This window comes from Chiloscyllium plagiosum, chromosome 8, assembly GCF_004010195.1.
Source record: "Chiloscyllium plagiosum isolate BGI_BamShark_2017 chromosome 8, ASM401019v2, whole genome shotgun sequence".
NCBI classification, from domain to species: domain Eukaryota; kingdom Metazoa; phylum Chordata; class Chondrichthyes; order Orectolobiformes; family Hemiscylliidae; genus Chiloscyllium; species Chiloscyllium plagiosum.
The window spans coordinates 89,753,938-89,780,949 of NC_057717.1; the positions used below are offsets into that span (position 1 = coordinate 89,753,938).

A 27,012-nucleotide genomic window follows, 5' to 3' on the forward strand; every position below is an offset into this window, starting at 1 on the left:
ATATGGAAGGATCCCTTGGGGCCTTGGAGGAAAGTGAGGGGGGAGGTGTGGGCACAAGTTTTGCATTTCTTGTGGTTGTGGGGAAGGTGCCTGGAGTGGAGTTGGGTTGGTGGGGGGTGTGGACCTGATGAGGGAGTCACGGAGGGAGTGGTCTTTTTGGAACACTGATAGGGGATGGGAGGGAAATATATCGCTGGTGGTGGGGTCCGTTTGGAGGTGGCGGAAATGAGGACAGATGATACGAGGTATATGGAGGTTGGTGGGGTGGTAGGTGAGGACCAGTGGGGTTCTGTCCTGGTGGCGGCTGGAGGGGCGGGACTCAAGGGCGGAGGAGCGGGAAGTGGATGAGATGCGGTGGAGAGCATCGTCGACCACGTCTGGGGGGGAATTACAGTCTTTGAAGAAAGAGGCCATCTGGGTTGTTCGATATTGGATCTGGTCCTCCTGGGAGCAGATGCGACGGAATCGAAGGGATTGGGAATATGGGATGGGGTTCTTACAGGGGGCAGGGTGGGAAGAGGTGTAGTCTAGGTAGCTGTGGGAGTCGGTCGGTTTATACTATATGTCCGTGTTGATTCGGTCACCCGAGTTAGAAATGGAGAGGTCTAGGAAGGGGAGGGAGGAGTCTGAGATGGTCCAAGTTAATTTGAGGTTGAGGTGGAAGGTGTTAGTAAAGTGGATGAACTGTTCAACCTCCGACCAGAATTATACACAATATTCCAAAAGTCCTGCACAGCTGCAGCATGACCTCCCAACTCCTGTACTCAATGCTTTGACCAATAAAGGAAAGCATACCAAACATCATCTTCACTATCCCATCTACCTGCAACTCTACTTTCAAGGAACAATGAACCTGCACTCCAAGGTCTCTTTGTTCAGCAACATTCCCCAGGACCTTACCATTAAATGTATAAGTCCTGCCCTGATTTGGATTTTCAAAATGCAGCACTTCACATTTATCTAAATTAATGTGGGGCGGCACAGTGGTTATGGGGTGGCACGATGGCTTAGTGGTTAGCACTGTTGCCTCACAGCACCAGGGTCCCAGGTTCGATTCCAGCCTCGGGCGACCGTCTGCGTGGTGTTTGTACATTCTCCCTTTGTCTGCGTGGGTTTCCTCCGAGCGCTCCGGTTTCCTCCCATGGTACAAAGATGTGTGGGTCAGGTGAATTGGCCGTGCTAAATTGCCCCAATGTGTTAGGTGCATTAGTCAGAGGGAAATGGGTCTGGGTGGGTTACTCGTCGGAGGGTCAGTGTGGACTGGTTGGGTCGAAGGGCCTGTTTCACACTGCCGCTCCTCGGTCCATTGGCCCACCTGATCAAGATCCTGTTGTACTCCAAGGTAACCTTTTACACCACCAATTTTGGTGTCATCTGCAAACTTAGTAACTATACCTATGTTCATGTCCAAATCATTTATATAAATGACGAAAAGCAGTGGACCCAGCACCAATTCATGTGGCACACCACTGGTCACAGACCTCCAGTCTGAAAAGCAACCCTCCACCATCCTCTGTCTTCGACCTTCGAGCCAGTTCTGTATCCAAATGGTTAGTTCTCCCTGAATACCGTGTGATCTAACCTTGCTAACCAGTCTATCATGAGGAATCTTGACCAATGCCTTATCGAAGTCCATATGGATCATGCCTTATTGAAGTCCATATGGATCTGCCCTCATCAATCCTATTCACTAATTCTTCAAAAAACTCCATCAAGTTAGTGAGACATGATTTCCCATACACAAAGCCATGTTGACTATCCCTAATCACTCCTTACCTCTGCAAATACATGTACATTCTGCCCCTCAGGATTCCCTCCAACAACTTGCCCAGCACTGTTGTCAGGCTCACTGGTCCATAGTTCCCAGCTTTTCCTTACCAGCTTTCTTAAATAGTGACACCATGTTAGCCAACCCCCAGTCTTCCAGCACTTCACCTGTGACTACTGATGATTCAAATATCTCAGCAAGGGGCCCAGCAATCACTTCCCTAGCTTCCGACAAAGTTCTAGGGTACACCCATCAGACCCTGGGGTTTATCCAACTTTACGCCAATGTTTACGTTACAAACAAGCCTCCTGTTACCTGACGACTCCTCAAAAATTATCAACCTATTCTTCCTTTTCTTTTGAGGATAATCAAAAGCTACTCGTTCACTTCAATTTGACAGAGGGCTCAATTGCTAAATTCTGGTCATATTTCTAATAATAGAGTTAATTTTAACCTAAATTCACCATTAGGGAACTAATTGGATTTTCTACCTGGCCAGTGTTTTACTACCATTATTAGCAAGTCATAGAGTCATAGAGATGTACAGCACAGAACCAGACCCTTCAGTCCAACTCGTCCATTCCGACCAGATATCCTAATCTAATCTAGTTCCATTTGCTAGCATTAGGCTCATATCCCTCTAAACTCTTCCTATTCATATTCCCATCCAGATGCCTTTTAAATGCTGCAATTGTACCAGCCTTCACCATTTCCTCTGGCAGCTCCTTCCATGCACACAGCACCCTCTGCTTGAAAAAGTTAGTGAATAAAATGTATGCACTAGCTGATGGAATTAAGTCTTGGACAGTCTGCCACAGTTTTAGACATCTAAATCTCTCAGAGACTACAAGGGGACACCAACAAATCAGAGAGATTGAGCAAAGATCGAGGGAGAAAAAGACAACATGATGATTATTTGTGCAATTGCTAGAGGAGTTGTGCTGTGTTTTGCTAACAGTCCAGAGATTTTGAATTTGAAGACTTCGTCAAATAAAAAGCTTGCTAGAAATTAACATTGCTTGAACTAAAAAGCAACATAGTGTGCCCTCTCACACACAGTTTCTGCTTATATTACATAAAGTAGGTATGATCATTTATTCAAGTAATTTGATACAGGCCCAACAGGAACCGCACTGGAGCATTTGGACAACAAATCTGGGAGCATGAAAAATGGTGAGGAAAAACTCAAGCGACTTCAATAGCATGTAGGCAAGTCTTCAGAGGCCAAATGCAGTTCCAAATGGAAAAAATGTGAATTGAAACATTTTTGAAAAAATTCAAACCCGATGATGAGAAAGATATAGTACCTCTACCAAAGGTAACTGAGCAAAGGGAAGAGAAGACTGAGGATTAACTCAGGGGATTAAAAGACTCAGAAGTACTAAGACATTTTCAGGATTAGGAAAAAATCTAAAGGGGTTTCAAAACTGAGGGATTTTAAATTAAATACTGCAAGCTTGTTTTCGCTTGTTGACAATTCCAACACATTTATTTAGAACAAGAAATAGAAATTCCTGGGGAAACTCAACAGGTCATGGCAGCATCTGTGGGGAGAAAGCAGAGTTAACATTTCGAGTTCAAAGATCTTTAAACACATGAATTCTACAAAGGGGCCAATGAACTCAAAATATTAACTCTGCTTTTTCTCCACAGATGCTGACAGACCTGAGTTTCTCCAGCAATTCCTGTTTTTGTTTCAGATTTCTAATATCCATAGTTCTTTGGTTTATTTTACTGACAGATTTATTTAATACCTTTGATGTAACAAAATATCTAAAGTTTCTTCAAAGTATCATTTTACAACAAATCTGATTGGCAGCATAAGGCATGGACTCAGAGTTATCATTCATGGAATGGAAGAAGTAATGAAAAATGTATTTCCATACATGGAAGGTTAATAGAATGAGGAAATTGTGCTTTACCATAATTGGCTATTGAGGCCTATACTTAAAATGGAACTGGCTGAGAATCAAGATGGTGAATAAAACATAAACTAAGATTTGAAAACTTGATAACTCCACTTGGCTAGCACATAGAAAAGCATGATGGGCTGACTGCCCTCCTGTGCCGTAACTTCTTTATATCTCTACAGCTGTACAGGAATAGATCATTGCAGCATATCTGGCCACTTCCAAGTTCAACAAAGGTGCCATACATGACCGTATTTCTCCTGTCTTTTCTCCAGGTCATCTATCAAGGTCCATTTGAAACTGTTGACATTACCTGTCATTGAAGGAGTTTGTCATAAGTGGTTTGCTATTATGATATTCAACACTGCCTGTGCAAATTTATTTCATCTGTTGACCTCTTTTATTAGCTTAAGTTTTATGTCACCTTGTTGTGAAAGTATCAAACAAACTTATCTACTTATGTGTATATCAATCCACTGCCCTGCGGCCGACCACTTCAGTTCCCCGTCACTCCACCAAGGAAATGCAAGCCTTGGGCCTCCTCCACTGCCAAATCCAAGCCACCCGAAGACTGGAGAAAGAACGCCTCTACTTCCACCTTGGGACCCTTCAACCACATGGCATCAACATCAACTTCACTAGTTTTCAAATCTCTTCTTCCACAACCTTATTCCAGATCCAACCCTCCAACTTGACACAACTCTGTTGAACTGTCCTACTTGTCCATTTTCCTTCCCACCTATCCACTCCACCCTCCCCACTGACCTATCACAATCACCCCCACCTGCATCTGCCTATCGCCTTCCCAGTTAACTTCCCTTCTGGCCCACTCCCAACCTCCTATTTACCTCTTAGAATCTCTTTTCCACCCTTCCGCCCACCACATTCCTGATGAAGGGCTAATATCGAAAATGTCGACTCTCAAGCTCCTTGGATGCTGCCTGACCTGCTGAGCTTTTCCAGCACCACATTTTTCGACTCTGATCTCCAGCATCAGCATCTCTCATATCTACATAAGCCTACTGAGGCTTTCTTCAGTAAGGTGTATGCCTTTCAAAGGATCGATTTAACTAGCAGCATTGCATCCTCTCCACTACCAGAATGTCTCAGGTGCAATATGGTGATTAGTAGAAATTATGAACAGGAAATACCTATGATGTAGAGGTGACAGTGCTTGACTGGGTTGGACAAAGTCAGAAGTTAAGCAAGACCAGGTTAAAGTTCAACAGTTTTATTTAAAATCACAAACTTGCAGAGCACTGCTCCATCGTCAGGTGAAGTCCTCAGAAATACATAAAAGGTGAAACCTGAGGCAACTCATTTACCCCCTTCCTTGCCTCAACAGCTTAGTTCACCTGACTCAGCCAGTTTCAGGGCACATGAGAAGCAAACAACAGTGTTTTTATCAGCCATGTGGGACTACTGGCCTAACCCTAACTATCGCAGGTAACAATGCATTAAAAAAGTGAAATCAAAATATGTATCATCCATACTACACATTCCCCATGCCTTCCAAGTAGTTTACATAAAGAACTCAAATTTGAGTATGTTCACTTCCCTCTTGCTAGCTGACATATTTATTTCATTATTGCCTCTCTCAGATGTTGTTAGGCTGTGATTGTTATCTTCTAATTTATAAATAATTACATTTGTCAGTATTACCTCCAAGTAATACTCCTCTCCAAAGGCTTGCTAAAGATGATATTAAAATGGGTCTCACAGGACTATATCTATCCCTTCAACACTTTTAAAAAACCTCAAATCATGTTGTCTGTAAGTAAGAGTTCTCCAAAGTAAAATAAATTCTTACTTTTGTAGCGTGCTCTCAAAATGTAATATTTGCTCTCATCCTGTTCATTCTTTACATCTATTTACTAAACCATAATATATTTTATTGTGAGATACAATGAGAACTGGACAGAATATTCCAAGTATGGAAATCCCAAAGCCAAATGAAGACTAAGTACATTTTGACAAGGGCTCATGCCCGAAACGTTGATTCTCCTGCTCCTTGGATGCTGCCTGACCTGCTGCGCTTTTCCAGCAACACATTTTCAACATTTGTATACTATAAATGAATTTGAAATCTCCTGATGTCAAGCGCTGGTGCTGCATTTGCCCATATTAAATGGCATTTGCTATTTGAGTAAACCTGTTGAAAATAGTACAAATCACTAATTCAAATATGTTGATTTAGTCTCAATTTATAGTAATCGCATGTATTTGTATCACCCATAAGCTTCATGGTCAAAAGTTCCTCCCTCTTTTAACATCTGTTTGCACATTAACATCCCTTCCTCCTTAATATTTTCTCATTCTCACCTAGAACTATTACTACTCCATTGGAAAATAAACTCCGATTCCCCTATTGGCTGTAACTATTTTGCTTTTGTCTTGGGGAGTACTTTCTCAGATGCCACAAGTCACCTGGCAGCTTCCTTAACTCATTTAGTGGGTTCACTGGGATCAATTGCTAGCAACATCCCATAAAAAAAAGTTCACCACCACAAAATCAATGTAAAAAGTAACAATATTCGTTTGAAATCTCAACCTTGATATCTTAAAGGACCTAACTGCTATCTTAACTGCCTGATTGTTCTGCATGCATTTCTAAAGCCTTTCAGATTATGCTTCCTGTTGCCATGCAATTGTAATTAATTCAATTTTACATCAGCCCCTTCACCAACCATACTTTCCCGTATTACGTCAATCCTTTAAAGCATCTGTAAACTTACTGGTACTCCTTATTTGCCATGTCTTCCACATATTTCACCTTCTACTGACAATGGTTCCTTTTTCTTCCGTTGCACTTGCTTCTTTCTCAAAAGAATATGGGTGCTGGGTAATGTCAGCAATGCATTCTATCACTTGAACACCTCCTTTCCAACGAGTCACTGTTTTGCTTTCTTAGTTTCCTCTTCACCTCCTCAAATTCCACCTTCCTAAAGTAGAGTTTGGACTCCACCCTTTCCCAATCATGATGTGGTCTGTCCTACCAGATGTTTTCAATCATAATAGTCTTTGCATCGCTCATTGCTGCACATCATGACTCACTTGGGATACAGGCTTGTTTCCCATTTTTGATACATATCTCAATCACTGAGAATACCCTCCATCATTCAAAGTTTGTGAGAAGATTTGTAGCTCGGGTGCTCGTTGTTGTGGTTCTGTTCACCGAACTGGGAATTTGTGTTGCAGACATTTCGTCCCCTGTCTAGGTGATATCCTCAGTGCTTGGGAGCCTCCTGTGAAGCTCCCAAGCACTGAGGATGTCACCTAGACAGGGGACAAAACGTCTGCAATACAAATTCCCAGCTCGGTGAAGAGAACCACAACAACAAGTACCTGAGCTACAAACCTTCTAGAAGCGCTTCACAGGAGGCTCCCAAGCACTGAGGATGTCACCTAGACAGGGGACAAAACGTCTGCAATACAAATTCCCAGCTCAGCGAACAGAACCACAACAACCTTCCATCATGTTGTGTGGCACTGTGTTAAATGGGTAAGAATTTGAACAGATCCAGCAACTCAAAACAAGACATCCACGAGGTGTTGTGGGTCATCAATAACAGCAGAATTCCTAAAAATTAGGTCTCAAGCTGGTGAAGCTACCAAACAGGACTACTCACACACCAAATGGCATAAACAGTAAGTGGTAGACAGAGCTAAGCAATCCCACAATCAACGGACCAGATCTATGTTCTATAATCATGCTATATAAAATCACGAATGGTGATGGACAATTAAACAATTCACTGGAGGGGTTAGCTCCATAAATATCACTTTCCTCAATGATAGAAGAGCCCAACACATTAATGCAACAATAAGGCATAAGTACTTGGAACAACCTTCAACATGAAGTGCCAAGTGAATGATATATCTTGGTCACCTCCAGTAGACCCCAGCATCTCAGATGCCAATATTCAGCTCTGACAATATTCCAGCAATAGTACCAAAGCCTGGAATCATTGGTTATCAGCAGGAAAACTCTTTGCTGATTGTTGTCATACCTGGAACATAGCAAAATGGCTGTGACTGTTGAAGTCAGTCATTGCAGCTCTAGATGGATGTGTTGGACCAAAGGGTCTGTTTCTGCGCTGTACCTCTCTATGACTCTACAACCAAAGGAGTTCCTCAGCATAGTGTCCTCAGCCCAATCATCATCTTCTGCTTCTTGAATGACTTCCCATATCATTAGGAGATGTTCACTGATGATTCCATAATGTTCAGTGAGTCCTCAGATACTGAAGTCCATGCTCACATGCAACAAAATCTGGATAATATCCAAGCAAGGCAAGTAATATTCATGTCACACAAATGCCTAGCAATGATCATTTCCAATAAGGGAGACAATATAGTCACTGTCCCTTGACACTCAATGGCTTTACCAACATCGAATCCCCCACTATCAAAATCTTGAGGGTTACTATTGCCCAGAAACAGAACAGGATTCACTACATTAATACATTAGCCTCTAACCTGCTTTTGTAGCCAGAAATCCCCTGCAGTGACTCAGCTCTTGACTCCCCAAAGCCTGTCCACTATCTCCAAGGCACAAGTCAGGAGTGTGATGGAATATTCCCCATTTGCCTGGATGAGTGTAGCTCCTGAAAAACTCAAGAAGCCTGACACAATTCAGAACAAAGCAGCCCATTTGATTGGCATCACATCCCTGAGCATCCATACCTTCCAGCGCCAATGCTCAGTAGCAGTAGTGCGTACAATCTACAAGATGCTCTGCAGAGGTTCATGAAAGATCATTGGAGAATACGTTCTAAACCCGCAACCACTTTCATCCAGAAGGACAAGGGCAGCAGATACATGGGAACATCATTACCTGCAAGTTCTCCCCCAAGTCACTCACAATCCTGACTTGGAAGTATATCACTATTCCTTCTTTGGATCAAAATCCTGGAATACTCCATCTAAGGACATAGATGGGTCTACCTACAAAACATGGACTGCAATGGTTCAAGCCGGCAGCTCACCATCTTCTTCTTAAGGACAACGATGGGCAGGCAATAAATGTTAGCCAACCAATGGCATCCATGAGTGAACTAAAAAAAAAGATGTTTTTAATTTCTTTGTAACCCTTTGGGGTTACCATTAATAAATTGAAGTAACCCACAACAACTGTTCGAAACTCATGCAACTATTTCAAATATTAATTCCAGGTTCAATCTAATTTCACCAGGCAGCCATGACAAATTCTAATACATGCCAATTATATTTATTAATCATCTCTAGTCAATCTAGATTTCTTGATCCAATTATCTGTGATGCATTCCTTCTACAGTCGGCAAACATTATAACATTCAAGGAAAAGACACTTCCTAGGGTATGCTTAATAGGACTGTTCCAAAATATTAAATTCAACATTGCTTAGGTGGGTGGGACTTGTAAGGTTCTTAATATATCACTGATAACAGTTCAGAGATCATTGAAGAGGGGTTTCAGGGTGAGTTCGTTCGAGAAGACAGAAGCAAGTTCCATACAGAAATAAACTGTTAAGCTGTACTGCAGAAATGGTAACTGATCTACACTCAGTCCACACAGCTTAGAATTCAGTGAGAAAGCATGAACAATTGAATGACTCTGAATGAATGAACAAACGAAGGAATGAATGATTTATTGTCACACACATCTAGGGAGATACAGTGTTCCATCATCACAGTCTGGCACCAATTTGAGATGCAAAAGAATAAAAAGAAAAAAACTTAAACAGAGTTCACGTTCATCGGTCAGGGTCCCAAACACGACTGCAGGACTTCTGCAAGGTTCCCTCTCCGAGCACCAACATTGCTGCAGTCAATGACCCACCACCGACAAAACATTTCAGGCTTCCAGCCTACTGCAAACAAGAGTTCCCGCTCTGCCACTGCCGCAGCCGGCACTCCGCCACCATGCCAGGATTTCACACACCCGGCCTATGAAGCCGGGAGTCACTGCTGACACCGCTCCGGCCAACTCGACTCCAGTGAAACATCCACAAAGAAAACTCTGAAAATCCTGAGGTGGTCCTCAGTTAATAGGTGGTTAAAGTATTGAGGTGAGGGTTCTACAGAAATCCTAGGAGCCATGGGAGCTAATATATCAGTGCAGCTGTAAAAGAGGATGAAAAAACCGCACAGGCTACGTTTGCTTTGTGCACGCTGCTGTCTGACCTAGCTGTAAACCTGCACAGCCACTGCTTTTGCAGTTTAAGTTCAAATATTTCTGAACATCGGAGTGCATCTTAGAAAAATGAATAAATGGTGAAATTCACAGCTGACCTTAACACAGAACATAGAACATTACAGCGCAGTACCTCAATGTTGAGCCAACCTGTGAAACCAATCTGAAGCCCATCTAACCCACAGCATTCCATTTTCATCCATATGTTTATGCAATGACCATTTAAATGCTCTTAAAGTTGACAAGTCTCCTACTGTTGCAGGCAGTGCATTCTACACCCCTACTACTGAGTGAAGAAACTACCTCTGACATTTGCCCTATATCTATCACCCCTCAACTTAAAGCTATGTCCCTTTGTGCTAGCCATCACCATCTGAGGAAAAAGGCTCTCACTGTCCACCCTATCAAATCCTCTGATTGTCTTATATGTCTCAATTAAGTCACCTCTCAACCTTCTTCTCTCTAATGAAAACAACCTCAAGTCCCTCAGCTTTTCTTCATAAGAACTTGCCTCCATACCAGGCAACATCCTAGTAAATCTCCTCTGAACCTTTTCCAATGCTTCCACATCCTTCCTATAATGCGATTGTACACAACAGTCCAAGTGTGGCCACACCAGAGTTTTGTACAGCTGCAACATGACCTCATGACTCTGAAACTCAATCCCTCTACCAATAAAAGCTAACACACCATGTGCCTTCTTAACAACCCTATTAACCTGGGTGGCAACTTTCTGGGATTTATGTACATGGACACAGATCTCTCTGCTCATCCACACTATCAAGGATCTTCCCCTGTATTCTGTATTCTTGTCGCTCCTTCCAAGTGAATCACCTCACACTTTTCCACATTAAACTCCATTTGCCACCTCTCAGCTCAGCTCTGCAGCTTACTTATGTCCCTCTGTAACTTGCAACATCTTTCGGCACTATCCACAACTCCACCAACCTTAGTGTCATCCGCAAACTTACTAACCCATCCTTCTACACCCTCAACCAGTTCATTTATAAAAATGACAAACAGCAGTAGCCCAAAATAGATCCTTGTGGTACACAACTAGTACATGAACTCCAGGATGAATATTTCCCATCAACTACTATCCTTTGTCTTCTTTCAGCTAGCCAACGTCTGATTCAAACCGTCAAATCACCCTCAATGATCTGCCTCTGTATTTTCTGCAATACAGACCTTGTAGAAACTAGTGTGGGAGAGCTCACTGCAGGGGAGCAGCTAAGTAAATAGCTTTTAAGTGTAGCCTTACTATTCATTTGTTTGTAATTCTACAATTAGTGGAGTGGGTTATTTTATGATTGCATGTTTTATTGAGATCTGTCTCTTGATTAAATTCGAAAATATAAACCATGGGTACTAAGTTAGCCCATAGCAGTGTTTTTTCGAGTAGTAAGACTGTGCTATTTTCTGGGTATGTAGATTAAGATGCAAATATGGCCTTTAGTAAAGAGATGTGCTCTTCCTGTCAGATGTGGGAGATTAGGGAGAGTTTCCATGTTACTAATGATTATATCTGCACGAAATGTATTTGACTGAGAATCCTATCGGATCACATGGATCGGTTGGAGCTGCAGTTAGAAGCAATCAGGAATTTACAGAAGCTAGGGGATCTAATGGATGGCAGTTATAGGAAGGGAGAGAAACTGCAGATACAGACAGGTGGATGGGTTATCTCCAGGAAAGGTAGGAGAGGGAGGCAGGTCATGCAGGAGTATCCTGTGGCTATGCCCATCTCAAACAAGAATGTAGTTTTGGCAAATGTAGAGGGTGATGGACTCTCAGGGGAATGTAGCGCGGACAGCCAGGTTCTGGGACCGAGACGGGCTCTAATGTAACAAGCAGTACTTCAGGTTCCAAGTGATTGATTGTGACAGGAGACTCTTTAATCAGAGGCATAGACAGATGTTTCAGCAGCTGACAGCGAGAAATCAGAATGATGTGTCGTCTCCCTCATATCTTGGAGAGGGTGCAGAATATTCTCAAAGGGGAGAGGGACCAGCAGGAGGTCGTTGTACACATTGTTTTCTTATTCTGAGGAGAGAATATAGCAGGATAGGCAGGCATTTAAAAAGGAGGTCCCTGAAGATAGTAATATCTGGATTACTCCTGCTTCCACGAACTAGTATGGGCAGGAATAGGAGGATACAGCAGATGAATGCATGGCTGAGGCGTTTGTGTAGAGGACAAGTGTTCACATTTTTGGATCTTTTGAATCTCGTCTGGGGTAGAAGTGACCTGTATAAGAAGATTCGATTGCACCTGAATTGGAAGGGGACTAACATACTGATAAGCTGCTCAGGAGGATTTAAACTAGTAAGGTGGAGGGGTGGGACCCAGGGAGATAGTAAGGAAATAGATCTGGTGCAGTTGGAAAAAGAAACAAGGCAAACAGTCAGGGCTGACAGGAACAAAGCAGAGAACAAGATAGGACTGATAAATTGGTGTGCATTTATTTCAATGCAAGAGGCTTAACAGGTAAGGCAGATGAACTCAGGACATGGTTGGGAATATGGGACTGGAATATCAGAGCAATTACAGAGATGTGGCTCAGGGATGGACATTGTAATGAAAGTGTGAGGGGTTGAAAGCTAGCAAGGCACAGAGAGTCCAGAACAAGGTAACAATGTAACGCTTGGTCAGAACAGCCACCACTGGCTGGGTTGCTCTGAGAAAACAAAATTCAAATTTGGCCAATCAATTTAAATTATGCCACAAGATACCAAACTCCAATCAAGTTTGAATTTGGTATTTGGACAATATTAAAACCAGTTAAACCATCCGATGTTTTGGGGGCATGAAACCAGAAAAAATATTGAACAGCTGGGGGCAGAACTGCCAAAAGACCAACAGATGTAGGCTGCTCATAAGAACTCTCTGATAGGTACCAGTCTGGAGAAGGAGATTTCACAGAGAAAAAAGCATTGACACCGACCTGGAGAGCAAATCTACAGAGGAAAATACAAAGAGAAGATTTGACAGCTGGCTGGTTTTGAAATTTGAATTTTTCTGTAAATCTTAATTGGGGGTTTTATCGGACCAGTATTGTAGAGGGGAAGGTAAAAGATAGGTTTAGATAAATGAGTTGTAAATAGTTGTTAGTTAATTATTCTCTGTTAGACTTTTTAAAAATTAAAGTTGTTAATTTTTACTTTAAATAGTGACTTTTGGGATAGTTCTTTGCCTCTCGAATTTTAACAGATTACAGCATGGGGTGAATCTTTTCTATATGTCGGCTTTAAATTAGTGGGGGTGAGGTGGGGGTGGGTGGGTTTATTGTGTGATGTAACAACAGGACTGGCAACTTAATGTTCCAGAAAACATAGGAAGGATAGAGAGGGGGGCAAGAGAGGAGGAGCAGTGATGTTTTTGATAAGGGATAACATTACGGCTGTACTTAGGGAGGATATTCCTGGGAATATGTCCAGGGAAGTTATTTGGGTGGCATTGAGAAAGGATGATCACCTTATTGGGATTGTACTATAGACAGACATTGTGGTGCTGGATATTAACAGCAGGTCAGGCAGCATCTGAGGAGCAGGAGAATAAACCTTTTGGGCATAAACCCTTCCATCAAGAATGAAGCTTGTGGGCCGGGGGAGCTGAGAGATAAATGGGAGGGGGGGTGAATGAAGCTTGTGGGCCGGGGGGCTGAGAGATAAATGGGAGGTGGGGTGGGGCTAGGGGAAGGTAGCTGGGAATGCAACAGATAGATGAAGACGTGGGAGAAGATGATAGGTTGGATTAGAGGGTGGAGTGGATAGATGGGAAAGAGGATGGGCAGGTCATGAGGGCGGTGCTGAGTTGGAGGCTTGGGACTGGGATAAGATAGGGGGAGGGGAAATGAGGAAACTGGTGAAATGCTGGAGGGCATCATTGGCCACGTGGGAGGGGAAATTGCGGCCTTTGAAGGAGGTCATTTGGGATTTTCTAAGGTGGAATTGGTCATCCTGGGAACAGGTATGGCGGAGGCAGAGAAGTTGGGAATAAGGGACGGCATTTTTACAGGAAGCAGGGTGGGAGGAGCTGTAGTCCAGGTAGCTGTGGGAGTTCGTGGGTTTGTTATACGTGTCTGTGGTTAGTCAGTTGCTGGAGAGGGAGAGATCCAGGAAGGGGAGGGGAAGTGTCCGAGATGGTCCAGGTGAATTTGAGGTCAGGGTGAAAGGTGTTAGTGAAGTGATGAACTGTTCGACCTCCTTGTGGGAGCACGAGATAGCACGAATATAGTCATCGATGTAGTGGAGGAAAAGGTGGGGATGGTAGCAGTGTAGCTGCAGAAAATGGACTGTTCCACGTACCCGACAAAGAGGCAGTCGTAGTTGGGGACCATGCGGGTGCCCATGGATATCCCTTTGATTTGGAGGAAGTGGGAGGATCAGAAGGAGAAGTTGTTAAGGGTGAGGACGAGTTCAGCCAGGCGGATGAGTGTGTTAATGGAAGGGTATTGGCTGGGACGGCTTGAGGGGAAGAAATGGAGGGCCCATACTGTGCCCACACCTCCCCCCTCACCTCCATCCAAAGGATCCTTCCACATCCAACAGAAATTTACTTGTACCTCCACAAATGTCATCTACTGTATCCGTTGAACCCGATGTGGTCTCCTCTACATAGGGGAGACAGGACCCCAACTTGCAGATAGTTTCAGAGAACATCTCTGGGGCACCTGCACACCGTGGCTGAACACTTCAACTCTCCCTCCCACTCCACCAAGGACATGCAGGTCCTGGGCCTCCTTCATCGCCAAACCCTAACCACCCGACACCTGCAGGAGGAATGCCTCATCTTCCGCCTTGGGATCCTGCAACCACATGAGACTATTGTGGATTTATCAATTTCCTCATTTCTCTCCCCCCACCTTATCCAAGTCTCAAGCCTCCAAACTCAGCACAGCCCTCTTGACCTGTCTATCGTCTTTCCCATCTATCCATTCCACCCTCTACTCCAACATATCACCATCTCCCACGTCTTCATCTATCTATTGCATTCCCAGCTACCTTTCCCCCAGCCCCACCCCTTCCCATTTATCTCTCAGTACCCTGGCCCACAAGCCTCATTCTTTATGCCCAACAGGTCGATTCTCTTGCTCCTCAGATACTGCCTGACCTGCTGTGCCTTTCCAGCACCACACTCGAGACTCTGATCTCCAGTATCTGCAGTCCTCACTTTCTCCTTGTACTACAGACCCCCCAGTAGTCAGCGGGAAATTGAGAGACACATTTGTGAGGAAATCTCAGTTTCTGTAAGAACAATAGGGTGGTTATGGTAGAGGATTTTAACTTTCGAAACAATAGCGTTAAGGGCTTGGATGGAAAGGAATTTGTTAAGTGTGCAAAAGAAAACGTGCTGATTCAGTATGTGGATGTACCTACTACAGAAGGAGCAAAACTTGACCTACTCTTGAAAATAAGGCAGGGCAGGTGACTGAGGTGTTAGTGGGGGAGCACTTTGGGCCAGTGACTATAATTCCTTTAGTTTTAAAATAGTGATGAAAAAGGATGGACCTGCTGAAGGGAAGATATTTAAACTGGAAAGAGGGCAAAGAAGATTTACTAGGATATTGCCAGGACAAGTAGGCCTGAGTTAGAGGGATAGGACCTTATTCCTTGGAACATAGGAGTTTGAGGCGTGTCGTTATTGAGATGTATAAAATCATGAGGGGCATAGATAGGATGAATGCATTTAGTCTTTTTCCCAGGGATGGGAATTGAAAATTAGACGGCATAGGTTTACGGTGAGAGAGGAAATAGTTTAAGGACGACATGAGGAACAACTTCTTCAGGCAGAGAGTTGTGCGTTTATGGAATGGGCTACCAGAGAAAGTGGTTCAGGCAGGTACAGTAGCAACATTGAAAAAACAACATGGATAGAAGGGGTTTAGAAGGATATGCACCCAATGCGGGCAATTGGAACTAGCTGAATGGGCGCCATGGTCAGCATGGACCAGTTGGGCCAAAGGGACTGTTTCCATCCTGTACTACTCCATGATTCCATGACCAGATCAAAAAGTCAAAAGTTCTAAATTAGAGGAAGGCCAATTTTGACGCTATTAGGCATGAACTTTCAAAAGTTGATTGGGGGTGGATGTTTGCTGGAAAATGGGAAGTCTTCAAAAATGAGATAATGAGAGTCCAGAAGCAGTATGTTCCTGTCAGGGTGAAAGGCAAGACTGGTTTGTGTAGGGAATGCAAGATGACTACAGAAATTGAAGTTTTGGTCAAAAATAAGGAAGCAAGCATATGTCAGGTACAGACAGCAGAGATTGAGTGAATCCTGAGAAGAGTATAAAGGCAACAGGTGTATACTTAAGAGGAAAATCAGGAGGGCAAGAACAGGACATGAGATAGCTTTGGGAAATAGGGTTAAGGGGAATCCAAAGGGGTTTTATAAACATATTAAGGATAAAAGGGTAACTAGAGACATAATTGGGTCCCTTAAAGATCAGCAAGGCTGAAATGCCATTTGTTTCTACACAACACCTACACTAAACTGGTATGCTGTTGACTAGAAGAAAAATCAAAACTAATCATGCATGCACTGCACCCAAGACAAAACTCTAACCACTTTAACCAAGAGAACTATTCTAAACATGCATTTTACCAGGGTTACATATTGCCATGGATGGCGCGAGAGATGTTGCCACAATGAATGCATTTGAATATTGACGTATGTGTTTCCTACCCTTGGAGTGAGTCGGTTAGAGACAACACAGTTAGAGACAAAAAAAACTGCAGATGCTGGAATCCAAGGTAGACAAGCAGGAGGCTGGAAGAACACAGCAAGCCAGGCAGCATCAGGAGGTGGAGAAGTCAACGTTTCATGTGTAACTCTCCTTCAGGGGTGGGTGTAAGGAGAACTGCAGATAAAGGTGGGTGGGGTGGTGGTGGTGAAGTAGGAATAGGTGAACATAGGTAGAGGGTATGACCTCACCCCCTCGTCCACCCTTTATCTGCAACTCCCCTTACACCCACACCCAGTTTTGACAAAGGGTTAAACCCGAAATTTTGACTTCTCTGCCTCCTGATGCTACCTGGCTTGCTGTATTCTTCCAGCCTTCTGATTATTTACCATAGATAATACAGTAACAAGCCCTGTGTATTTAAAAGGGCAAACATTAGTTTATTTTTCCCACCCTGGTGGTTACCAAGAAAGCTACGTCTCATTATCTCTCTCACTCACACGCTACGTCTCATCTCTCTCACTCTCACACACGCACGCACACACACACGTTAAAACCCCCAGTGAAATGTATATTGTTAAATTGAATTCAATAAATCTTACACCAGGAAAATATTACAAGAGCTGGTGAACAATTATTAACGCCAACTAATGCTCTCTAGAAGCTTGTCGCCTTTTCCTGTTCTCACCCTCCAAATGACTTCGGTCTTGCACAACATGGCGAGATCTATAATGCAGTCCGGATAAGAAGTGTTACTTCATCAAAGTTGCTCATATCCAAAGAAGAAATAAAATGTTTTAGAACATTAACACCTCCCATACCAAATAAAATTATTGTGATCATACAGTTCGTGCATATTACAGTACAAATACACAGCACAGATATCACCTGAGGTAGGCCCAGTGTGTCATTTTAAGCTGCTGGAGGAGCTAACTAATGTAACTATTATGCCACTATTTATTCAATGGAATCCACTGTTGTTTTGGGAATGTTATTCAGCTGTTGTTAGGGGGAAGCAATGGCCTTGTGATATTATTGCTAGACTATTAACCAGGAGACGGAGGTAATATTTTGGGGACCTGGGTTCAAAACCTGCCATGACAGATGTGTAATTTGAATTCAATTTTAAAAAATCTGGAATGAAAAATCTAATGATGACCATGAAATTATTGCTGATTGTCAGGAAGATCTATCTTGTTCATTGATGTCCTTTAAGGAAGGAAACTGCCAACATTCCCTGGCCTGGCCTACATGTGGCTCCAGACCCACAGCATCGTGGTTGACAATCAACTGCTCTCTAGACAGAGATGGGCAATGAATGCTGGCCAGCCAGCAATGCCCCCATCCTGAGAATAATTTTTAAATTCTAACAGGCTCACCATTTTCCGATATTTGCTGTTTCATTTGCATGTTTAGTAGCTAACTCCCCGACCAGGAACAGCTGTACAGCCTTCCATTACGGAGTTCACACTCCAGTGTTGTTAAAATGAGGAGTTCTTTGCTGAGACCGCCTTTTTTTGCAGAATGGCAAAAGCCACCCAAGCTGGATTAAGAAAGAATTTGAATTGACTGTAGTGACTCATCACTTCTCTCAACAGTGACTCTAAACACTTTATAATGAAGTGAATTATAATTTAAATATAGCCCTGTTGTTCTATTTAACCCCAGCTGAATTTCGAAAGGCGGAACTGCACCAACACAAAAATTGCCTCCTTCCACCTCTGCAACATTATCTGATTCAGCCTTTACTTTACCTCATCTATTGCTGAAACTCATCCATACCTTTGCTACTTCTAGATTTGAGAGTTCCAATCACAGCTTCTCACAGCCTACCTTCCTTCTTGTTAGAGAGTCCTTCTACGTGCTAACCTTTATTGGCATCTGGCAATACAACCTTGCTTTTTAATCCCTCCATGATCTCAGCTCACCCTCATGGCTGTAATCTCCTCCAACTCTTAAATCTGCATTCCTTTAAGTCTGGCACCGTGAGCATCCCTGACCTTAATCATTCCATGACCAGTGTCCTAAGATCTTAAATTCATTCTTTAATTCTGTCTTTTTTGTCCCTTTAAGACACTCCTTCAAACTTAGATTAGATTAGATTAGATTAGATTAGATTACAGTGTGGAAACAGGCCCTTTGGCCCAACAAGTCCACACCGACCCGCCGAAGCGAAACCCACCCATACCCCTACATTTACCCCTTACCTAACACTACGGGCAATTTAGTATGGCCAATTCACCTGACCCTGCACATCTTTGGACTGTGGGAGGAAACCAGAGCACCCGGAGGAAACCCACGCAGACACGGAGAGAACGTGCAAACTCCACACAGTCAGTCGCCTGAGGCGGGAATTGAACCCGGGTCTCTGGCGCTGTGAGGCAGCAGTGCTAACCACTGTGCCACCGTGCCGCACCGTTACTTCCTTAACCCAAGCTTTTGGTCATCTTGCAAAGTGCCTCAGTGTCAAGCTTTATTTGATAACACTCTAGTGCAGTGCCTTTGGATGTTTTATAACACGAGAGGTGCCATAAAAAAGCTTGCTGCTGCTGTCTCAGTTATTTTGAAGATACTGTACTGATGCCCAGAAACGTGAATTTATTGCACAGGGTCATCTCTGAATTCTGATAAAAATAACGCTGACGAGTCCTCACCATCTGACGACTCTGGGGAAGCGTGCCAAATGTTGATGATTGCACCCCTGGAACTTGGGCTAAAGGGAAACTGGATGAGAATGGCTCAATTCTCGAAGTCAAAAATCATACAACACCAGGTTATAGTCTAACAGGTTTATTTGAAACCACAAGCTTTTAGAGCCTCGCCCATTCTTCAGGTACCTGGAGGAGGAACGGGACTCTGAAAGCTTGTGATTTCAAATAAACCTGTTGGACTGTAACCCGGTGTCATGTGCTTTTTAATTTTGTCCACCCCAGTCCAACACCAGCACATCCACGTTAATCTTTGAAGAAAAAGGCATTGCAACAGCAGTGATTTGAAGAAATTTGTGTCTGAAATTAGCGCCATACATATTGAATTTACCACTTAATACATCAATGAGAACTTTCTTTTGTTAATTAAAGGGAAATGTACAACTTTTATTGAATGTGACTGGCCTGTTAATTCAAGCTTTATTTAGATCATAGAATCCCTACAGAGTAAAAATAGGCCATTCAGCCCATCGAGTCAGCACCGACTTTCTGAAGAGCATGCCACCCAGACCCATTCCCCAAACCTATCCAAATAGCCCTGCATTCCCCATGGCTAATTCATTTATCCTAGATATCCCTGGACACTACAGGCAATTTAGCATGGCCAATCCACTTAACCTGCACATCTTTGGAAGAAACCCAGTTAGACACACAGTCGTCCAAGGCTGGAAGTGAATCTGGGACTCTGGTTCTGTGAGGCAACAGTGCTAACCGCTGAGCCACCATGCTGCTGCAAGGAGTTGCATTTGATTGTTAATGGAAAAGCTATGAAAGGCAAAATCTTGACCACTTTCATATCCCCACTGGGGATGTTTGATAAGTTTGGTTCTTTTGGTTTGTGATCTCCACAGGGATTCTAACATATTCACAGATGGATCACGACTGTGAGTGTTGACATGCAGTTATCACAGCACAGAATGAGGCTACTTTGCCCATTCTGTCTGTACTGACTTTCTGAAGGCGCAACGGCTTTCTCCCCTTGTGTTATAGAGTCAGTTAGCGCAGAAAAGCCCTTCGGCCCATTGAGTCTGCACCAACAATAACTACCACTAAAGGCACACTAGACCCAATTTCCTGCACTTGTCCCATATCCTTGAATGTGATGATATTTCAAGTGCTTATCAAAATATTTTTTAAAGGTTTAAGGTTTCCAGCCTCTCTACCTTCCCAGGCATTGCATTCCAGAATCCCACCATCCTCTGAGTGAAAAAGCTTTTTTTAAAATCTCCTCGCCCTAAAACTGTATAACATGCAAAACTTTGCCTGTATAGCACACAAAACAATACTTTCACTGTATCATAATATACATGACAATAATAAATTAAGTCAAACTGTGCCCCCTTGTGATTAACCCTCCAACCAAAAGGAAAAGCTGCTCCCTACTCACTGTCCATACGCCTTATGGTCTTATACATCTCAATCGTGCCCTCCCCCCCCAGCCTTCTCTGTTCCACAGAAAATAATCCAAGCCTATCTGGTCTCTTCTTATAGTGCAATTGCTTCATCCTAAGCAACATCTTGGTGAACCTCCTCTGCACCCTCTCTAGCGCTGTCACATCCTTCCTGTTTGGCCACGGCTGGATTACTGCGAGCAGTTCTGGTCACATAGTATTCCAGCTGTGGCCTAACCAATACTCTGTACAAGTCAGTTACCTCCTTGCTGTTATATTCAATGCCATGACTGATGAAAGCAAGTGTCCTATATACCTTCTTTACTATCCTATTCACATGCTCAGCCCAATTCAGGAATCTATGAATAATTACACCAAGTTCTCTCTGTTCGTCGGAGCTACCGAATATCCTGCCATTCATTGAATCATTCTGCACATTCTTCCTTTTCTGATAATAATTCATTTCCCTCTTGAATGCCTGAAATGAAATTCCCTCCACTTAACATGATTATTTGTTATTACAATTTTGGTTACTGAATATTTTTCTATTTGGAACTGAATTGGTTTTCCTAACATTAATGTTAAGGTGATTGGTCTATAGACCAAGGATATGTCTCCCATCTTAAATTTAGAAATAGACTTAGCTAATACAGCTTTTTAATTGAACCAATTATTGAATATATTTAATGACGCCTCTACTATTTCTGCACTAGTTACGTCAGCGTATTCATCCATGGCCTCTCATATATATTTAGATGGATTCAATAATCCAGGAGAAAATGGAACCAGGATTTTCCACCAGGAAAATGGATCCCAATGCTCCCATGATCCATCAAACAGCCTGGAAGGGTAGCTAAACTTGTCTAAGTCAGTGTTATAGTTTTAACCATGCCTGTCCATTCATTTTCCATTAGTACAGAAAGCACAATGAATTTAAAGAGCAGGGAGTCATAAAAAGCTGGCATGACCATTCCCATCAATAAACACAAATTTTCACCAATGGTCACAGAATAGTAAAAGTGGCCGATTTCCCACTGGTCCAGCACAATGTTAGCAATGGCAGTGGCCTGTGATGTTACCCAACTGCGATCAGCGCAGGTAGCACAGAACAATAATGCAATTTAGTGGTTTAATTTTTAGTTTAGTGGTTTAGTTCTGTGTTGGTCAAACCCACAGAACCATCAGGGAAATCTGTGTTCTGTTTATGGACATCATTGTATGGTTTTCTCCAGGGCATGGAACATGTGCTAGTGAGTTAACTTGGTTTAGTGGTGCACAGGAATCAGGGCATTCAATTTCATTTCCCCAGAAACGTTAACAGCAAACTCAATAGAATAAACATGGTATTGTCCTCAGTCATGGCATTGTTCCTCTAAAGTGATTTGCTACCCCACATAGAAAGGTCTTTGAATCGATTAAAAAAAAAAGCTTCATAACATAATAGCATAAATCTCTTGAAAAGAGCCCAGAATCTCTCTCGCATTAAATTCTGACAATACTCTGTAAAAGACTAAAATGGTTAACAACTAGCTTATAGTTTCAACTGCCCTCAATATTCCAAAAGTGACCTAACCAATGTCCTATACAGCATGACCTCCCAACTCCTATACTCAACGCTCTGACCAATAAAGGAAAACATACGAAACACCTTTTTCACTATCCTAACTACCTGAGACTCCACTTTCAAAGAGCTATGAACCTGCACTCCAAGGTCTCTTTGTACAGCAACACTCCCCAGGACCTTACCATTAAGTGTATAAGTCCTGCCCTGATTTGCCTTTCCAAGTTTATCTAAATTAAACTCCATCTGCCACTCCTTAGCCCATTGGCCCATCTGATCAAGATCCGGTTGCAATCTGAGGTAACCTTCTTTATTGTCCACTACACCTCCAACTTTGGTGTCATCTGCAAACTTACTAACTATACATCCTATGTTCACATCCAAATCATGTATATAAATGATGAAAAGCAGTGGAGCCAGCACTGATCCTTGTGGCACTCCACTGGTCACAGGCCTCCAGTCTGAAAAGCAACCCTCCATCTCTACCCTCTGTCTTCTATCTTTGAGCCAGTTCTGTCTCCAAATGGCTAGTTCCCCATGTATTCCATGTGATCTAACTTGTTAACCAGTTTACCATGAGGAACCTTGTTTAATGCCTTAATGAAGTCCATATAGATAACTTCTACCATTCTGCCTTCATCAATCCTCCTCGTTACTTCTTCAAAAAATTCAATCAACCTTGTGAGACATGATTTCCCATGCACAAAGCCATGTTGACTATCCCGAATCAGTCCTTGCCTTTCCAAATACATGCAAATCCTGTCCCTCAGAATTCCCTCCAGTCCTTCTAACTTGCCCATCACCAATGTCAGGCTCACCAATCTATATGTCCCTGGCTTTTCCTTACCACCTTTCTTGAATAATGGCATCATGTTAGCCAACTCCAGTCTTCCGGCAGCTCACCTGTGCCTATCAATGATCCAAATATCTCAGCAAGGGGTCCAGCAATCATTTCCCTTGCTTCCCAAAGAGTCCTAGCATACACCTGATCAAGTCCTGGGGATGTCTCCACTTTTATGTGTTTTAAGACACCAGCACCACCTCCTTTCTAACATGGACATTTTTAGTCAATTGCTCAGTGCAGGGATAATCGTAATGGCAGCTAAAAGAATATCTTTGGTGGGAATAAAAAGCTAGATCGCTCACGTTTCAAACTATCTGGACATTAAGGAAGACCCTTCCATCTTCTGACACCATTCAGTTTCACACTTAATACTATTTCTAGAGCTTTTAACAGGTAAAGCTAGTGAAGAGCAAGATAAGGATATTATTTTAAAGATCAAATTGAAGCTGAACATAACTGAAGCCACCACAATTCAGGATTTAACTAAATATATCACTAAATATATCAACTAAATTGAATGAATTGTATTGTAAGTTACAATCCAGAAGCAGACCATTCGGTTCAAATATTCTATGCCTGTGCTCTTGCTCCCCACAAGCATTCTCCCACCTTATTTTATTTCATCCTATCAGCATATCCAATTTCCCTCAAGTACTTATTGAGATTCCCTGTATATACATTTATGCTGCACTGCAAAACTGCTCTATGTAGCAAGTTCACATTCCCATCAATCTCTGGATAAAAGTTTTCCTGGCCTTTTCACTAGATTTATGAGTGACTATCATACTTAAGGTCTCTCGTTTATGATTGCCACATATGATCAACTTTTCTATATCTACTCTATTGAACTGCTTAATGATTTTTCTGTTCTAAAGAAGGAGTCCCAGCATGTTTGGTCTTGAGTGAGGATAGCATCCTAAGTTCTTCGTATTATTTTCCTGCACCATCACAAGCTCTTCTATCATTTTTTGCAACACCAGACTGTTTCCAGCATGGGATAAGATTTTCCAAGGCTCTAACCACCATTTAACTACAGAGTAATCAGTCGTTAAAGACAGAAACTTCACGAGGGCAATACTTTCTTGGTGACTTTATCCTACCAGAAGCTACAAGGAAGACCAAAAGAAATTTTGACTTTTTATGTGTCTGTGAATTTTACAAACATGAAGGTGAGAGACGTTAGTGTTGACAAAAACAGAAAAGAACCATGAATGCGTAGATTCTTCTAAAAGACAATTAATAAAATGCTACATAGTTGTCCTGTTTGCAAAATTGAAGTCCGATGTTAAAGGGACAACAACAGATTGGATGCAAATTTGGTGGACAGACAGAAAGTTGATAATTATGAACTTTTGTTTTTCAAACTGAAAGGTAATGTACAATAGCACTCCCCAAGGCTCTAATATCAAGGGGAATTGCTTATTACTACACAAATTAATAATCTGGCTTTGGGAATACATGGTGCAATTTTAAAGATTGAAGGCGGCACATAATTTGGAAATGCGTGAATCGTGGAACTGGATAGAAGTGGATAAGCATCGTAAGACATAAACTAGTAAAATGGGCAAACACAAAACAAAAGTGTGAAGTGGTGCCATGTTGGGATGGAGGAGGAGATGAGGACTTTCCAAAATGGGACAATTTTACAGGGGTATCCAGGAACAGCGAAAGCTGAAGATTCACAAGCATAAATGTTTGAAGGTGGCAGGAGAAATCGATAAAGCTATTAAAATAAAGGGCTTTGATAGAATTAATGAATAGAAACAGTATTCTCGAGTGGTTATTTGGTAACAAAGGGGCACAGATTTAAGATAATTGGTAGAAGAACCAATGGGGATAGGAGGAGATTTTGTTTAGTTATCTGTTTTTAAAGAACCAAGTTATAATCTGGAATACACTATCTATCTAGAAGAGTGATGGATGCAGATTCAGTAGGGACTTGCAAAAATCAAATAAAAAACATATTTTAAATGGAAACACCGGCAGAACTCTAGGAAAACAGAAGGGGAATGGAACTATTTGGATAACTTGTCAATGATGCAATGTGCCAAATGGCTTCCTTCAATGACTTATGATTGTATATTTTTCAATATAAACACTCATTGCAGCATTAAACACTCCCAAGGTCAGGAATATTCATATAAAATAAATATTTCACCATTTTACTCCAACCTCGAAACTGCACCATGCTCTGGGTCGAAACGCATTACAAACCAAGTACAGACTGCCCAGGGACATTTTATGTTGGGATCCCAGTGTCTAACAAGACAAGTGTAGAGAGTTTCGCTCCATTACTGGCAGCTGGATCCAAATCAAAGTCCCATGGATGACAGGCCAGCATGTACTAACCCTGCCCCCTACTTTTTCCACGAGAAACTGAAGCAACAAATTACAGAGTGCTCTCGAACTCACAGGAAGCAGTTGAGCAAACTGGGAAACTGACTGCTGTTCTGAATTCGACCCAGCTGTCTTGGTGGTAACAGCAACACATAAAACCTGGCATTAGAGAGAGCTATTTAGCCCTGATATACATTCAAGTGAGAATAAGGTGGGTGATGAGCTGATCGAGTCCGCTGTACAAAGAGCTGCAGCACCTGCGCTCGATCCTAAAGTATAAGATTGCCTGTGGATTTTCAAAGTACTGCACAGTAGATCAAGCAAATGGCTTTTCACAGTGTTCTTAATTCAGACACTTCATTACAGCTCATGCCCTTCAGCTACGAGCAAATATTCAGGTACACTGGAATTAAGAAATGATACCACATTGAGCATTTAATTAACAGTAGCAGGGGAATTCAGTCAAGCATTAAATTGATCTAAAAAAGGAAACCTTTTAATACATAAATAGACACTTACTGTGCAAGTTCCAGGCTAAACAGTACTCCGACTCCTGTCGGCTATCACTTTCTGAACCTGTCTCAAAGTCCTGTTGAGAGCCCCTACTACTCCTGTTAAATATTCTTACGGCCAAGTTCTCAAGTTTTTGCAAGGCAGAGGACATCTTCGAACCTTTGTGATCAGTAGATTGTTGACAGGTCACCTCTGAACACTGATTCATGATTTTAAAACATAGATCCGTAGGATTCTTCTTTCTTTGGCTCTTGGCATTAGCAGTTAAGCAGCAGAGAGAAAGGGAGCTAATTTTACCAGCGAGACTCGAACAACATCCTGGCTTCACTCAGCAAGGCAACTAATGCACAGGCTGGCTGAGCAGTCTGCAGCAAACCGCACACCTTCCTATCATACACATTAAAGAGCAGCAGCCCACAGCAGCACTGATACTGATACACGCTGCTTCCAGCTGGTTACTCAACAAAAGCAAGAACACAATAAAAACAACTTCCTTCTCGCTGCAGACCAGTGATTCGATAGCTTCAGGCATGTCGCTCTTTCGGTAAACCTTTGGAAATTCAGGCAAAACACGTTCAGTGTAGAGTTTCTGCTGCCTGTTTAACACAATAACCGAAACAGGCAGCTGTGAGACAACAAAGAGTAAAGCATGTAATATGAGTCTGAAGGCACACTTAGCAAACATGTCAATCTGCATTCAGTGCACACCTTTCAAATATAGTCAGTCATACTCGAAAGCCTCTTGCCCACCCCCATCAATATATTAGATCTAGCCAAGAGCAATATACTCAGTGACAGCCCAGCAAGCGGACACAAGGACACGAGACTAGCACTGATACCATTTCCAACATCTAAAAAAACTACACTAACTTGCACTGTATCAGCAGCCATTCAGTTCCACAATAATGCAAGACCACTCACATATATAATGAAGCAGTTAAGGCACAAGCCGCTTCAGATCAATAGACAAAGCATTATTTAGAAAGTAGTGATGATGACAATAAAAAAAATTCTGTAAATGGAAATCCTGCTTTTCATGGCTAGTCCAGTTCCAGTGGTACATTGGACTAATTCTGGGCGCACATGGCAAAATGGAGCTTGTTAAGGAGTACAATACCCCC

At 42.5% G+C, this 27,012-nt stretch overlaps 1 protein-coding gene across 4 annotated transcripts in view; it reads right to left on the bottom strand.

The window, feature by feature from the left end:
* LOC122552173 (cAMP-dependent protein kinase catalytic subunit alpha-like) overlaps positions 1 to 27,012 on the bottom strand; it is a 213,375-nt gene that overhangs the window by 127,874 nt on the left and 58,489 nt on the right. For 2 of the 4 annotated variants that reach the window (XM_043694714.1, XM_043694712.1), the window contains exon 1: positions 25,898 to 26,345. The exons of 1 other annotated variant lie outside the window; for it this stretch is intronic. In XM_043694714.1, the coding sequence (XP_043550649.1) occupies positions 25,898 to 26,099 (202 nt within the window). In that variant the 5' untranslated portion in view covers positions 26,100 to 26,345. Of the gene's footprint in view, positions 1 to 6,413; positions 6,573 to 25,897; positions 26,346 to 27,012 lie in introns of those variants that run through there. One more of the 4 variants, XM_043694715.1, reaches the window with a different exon arrangement.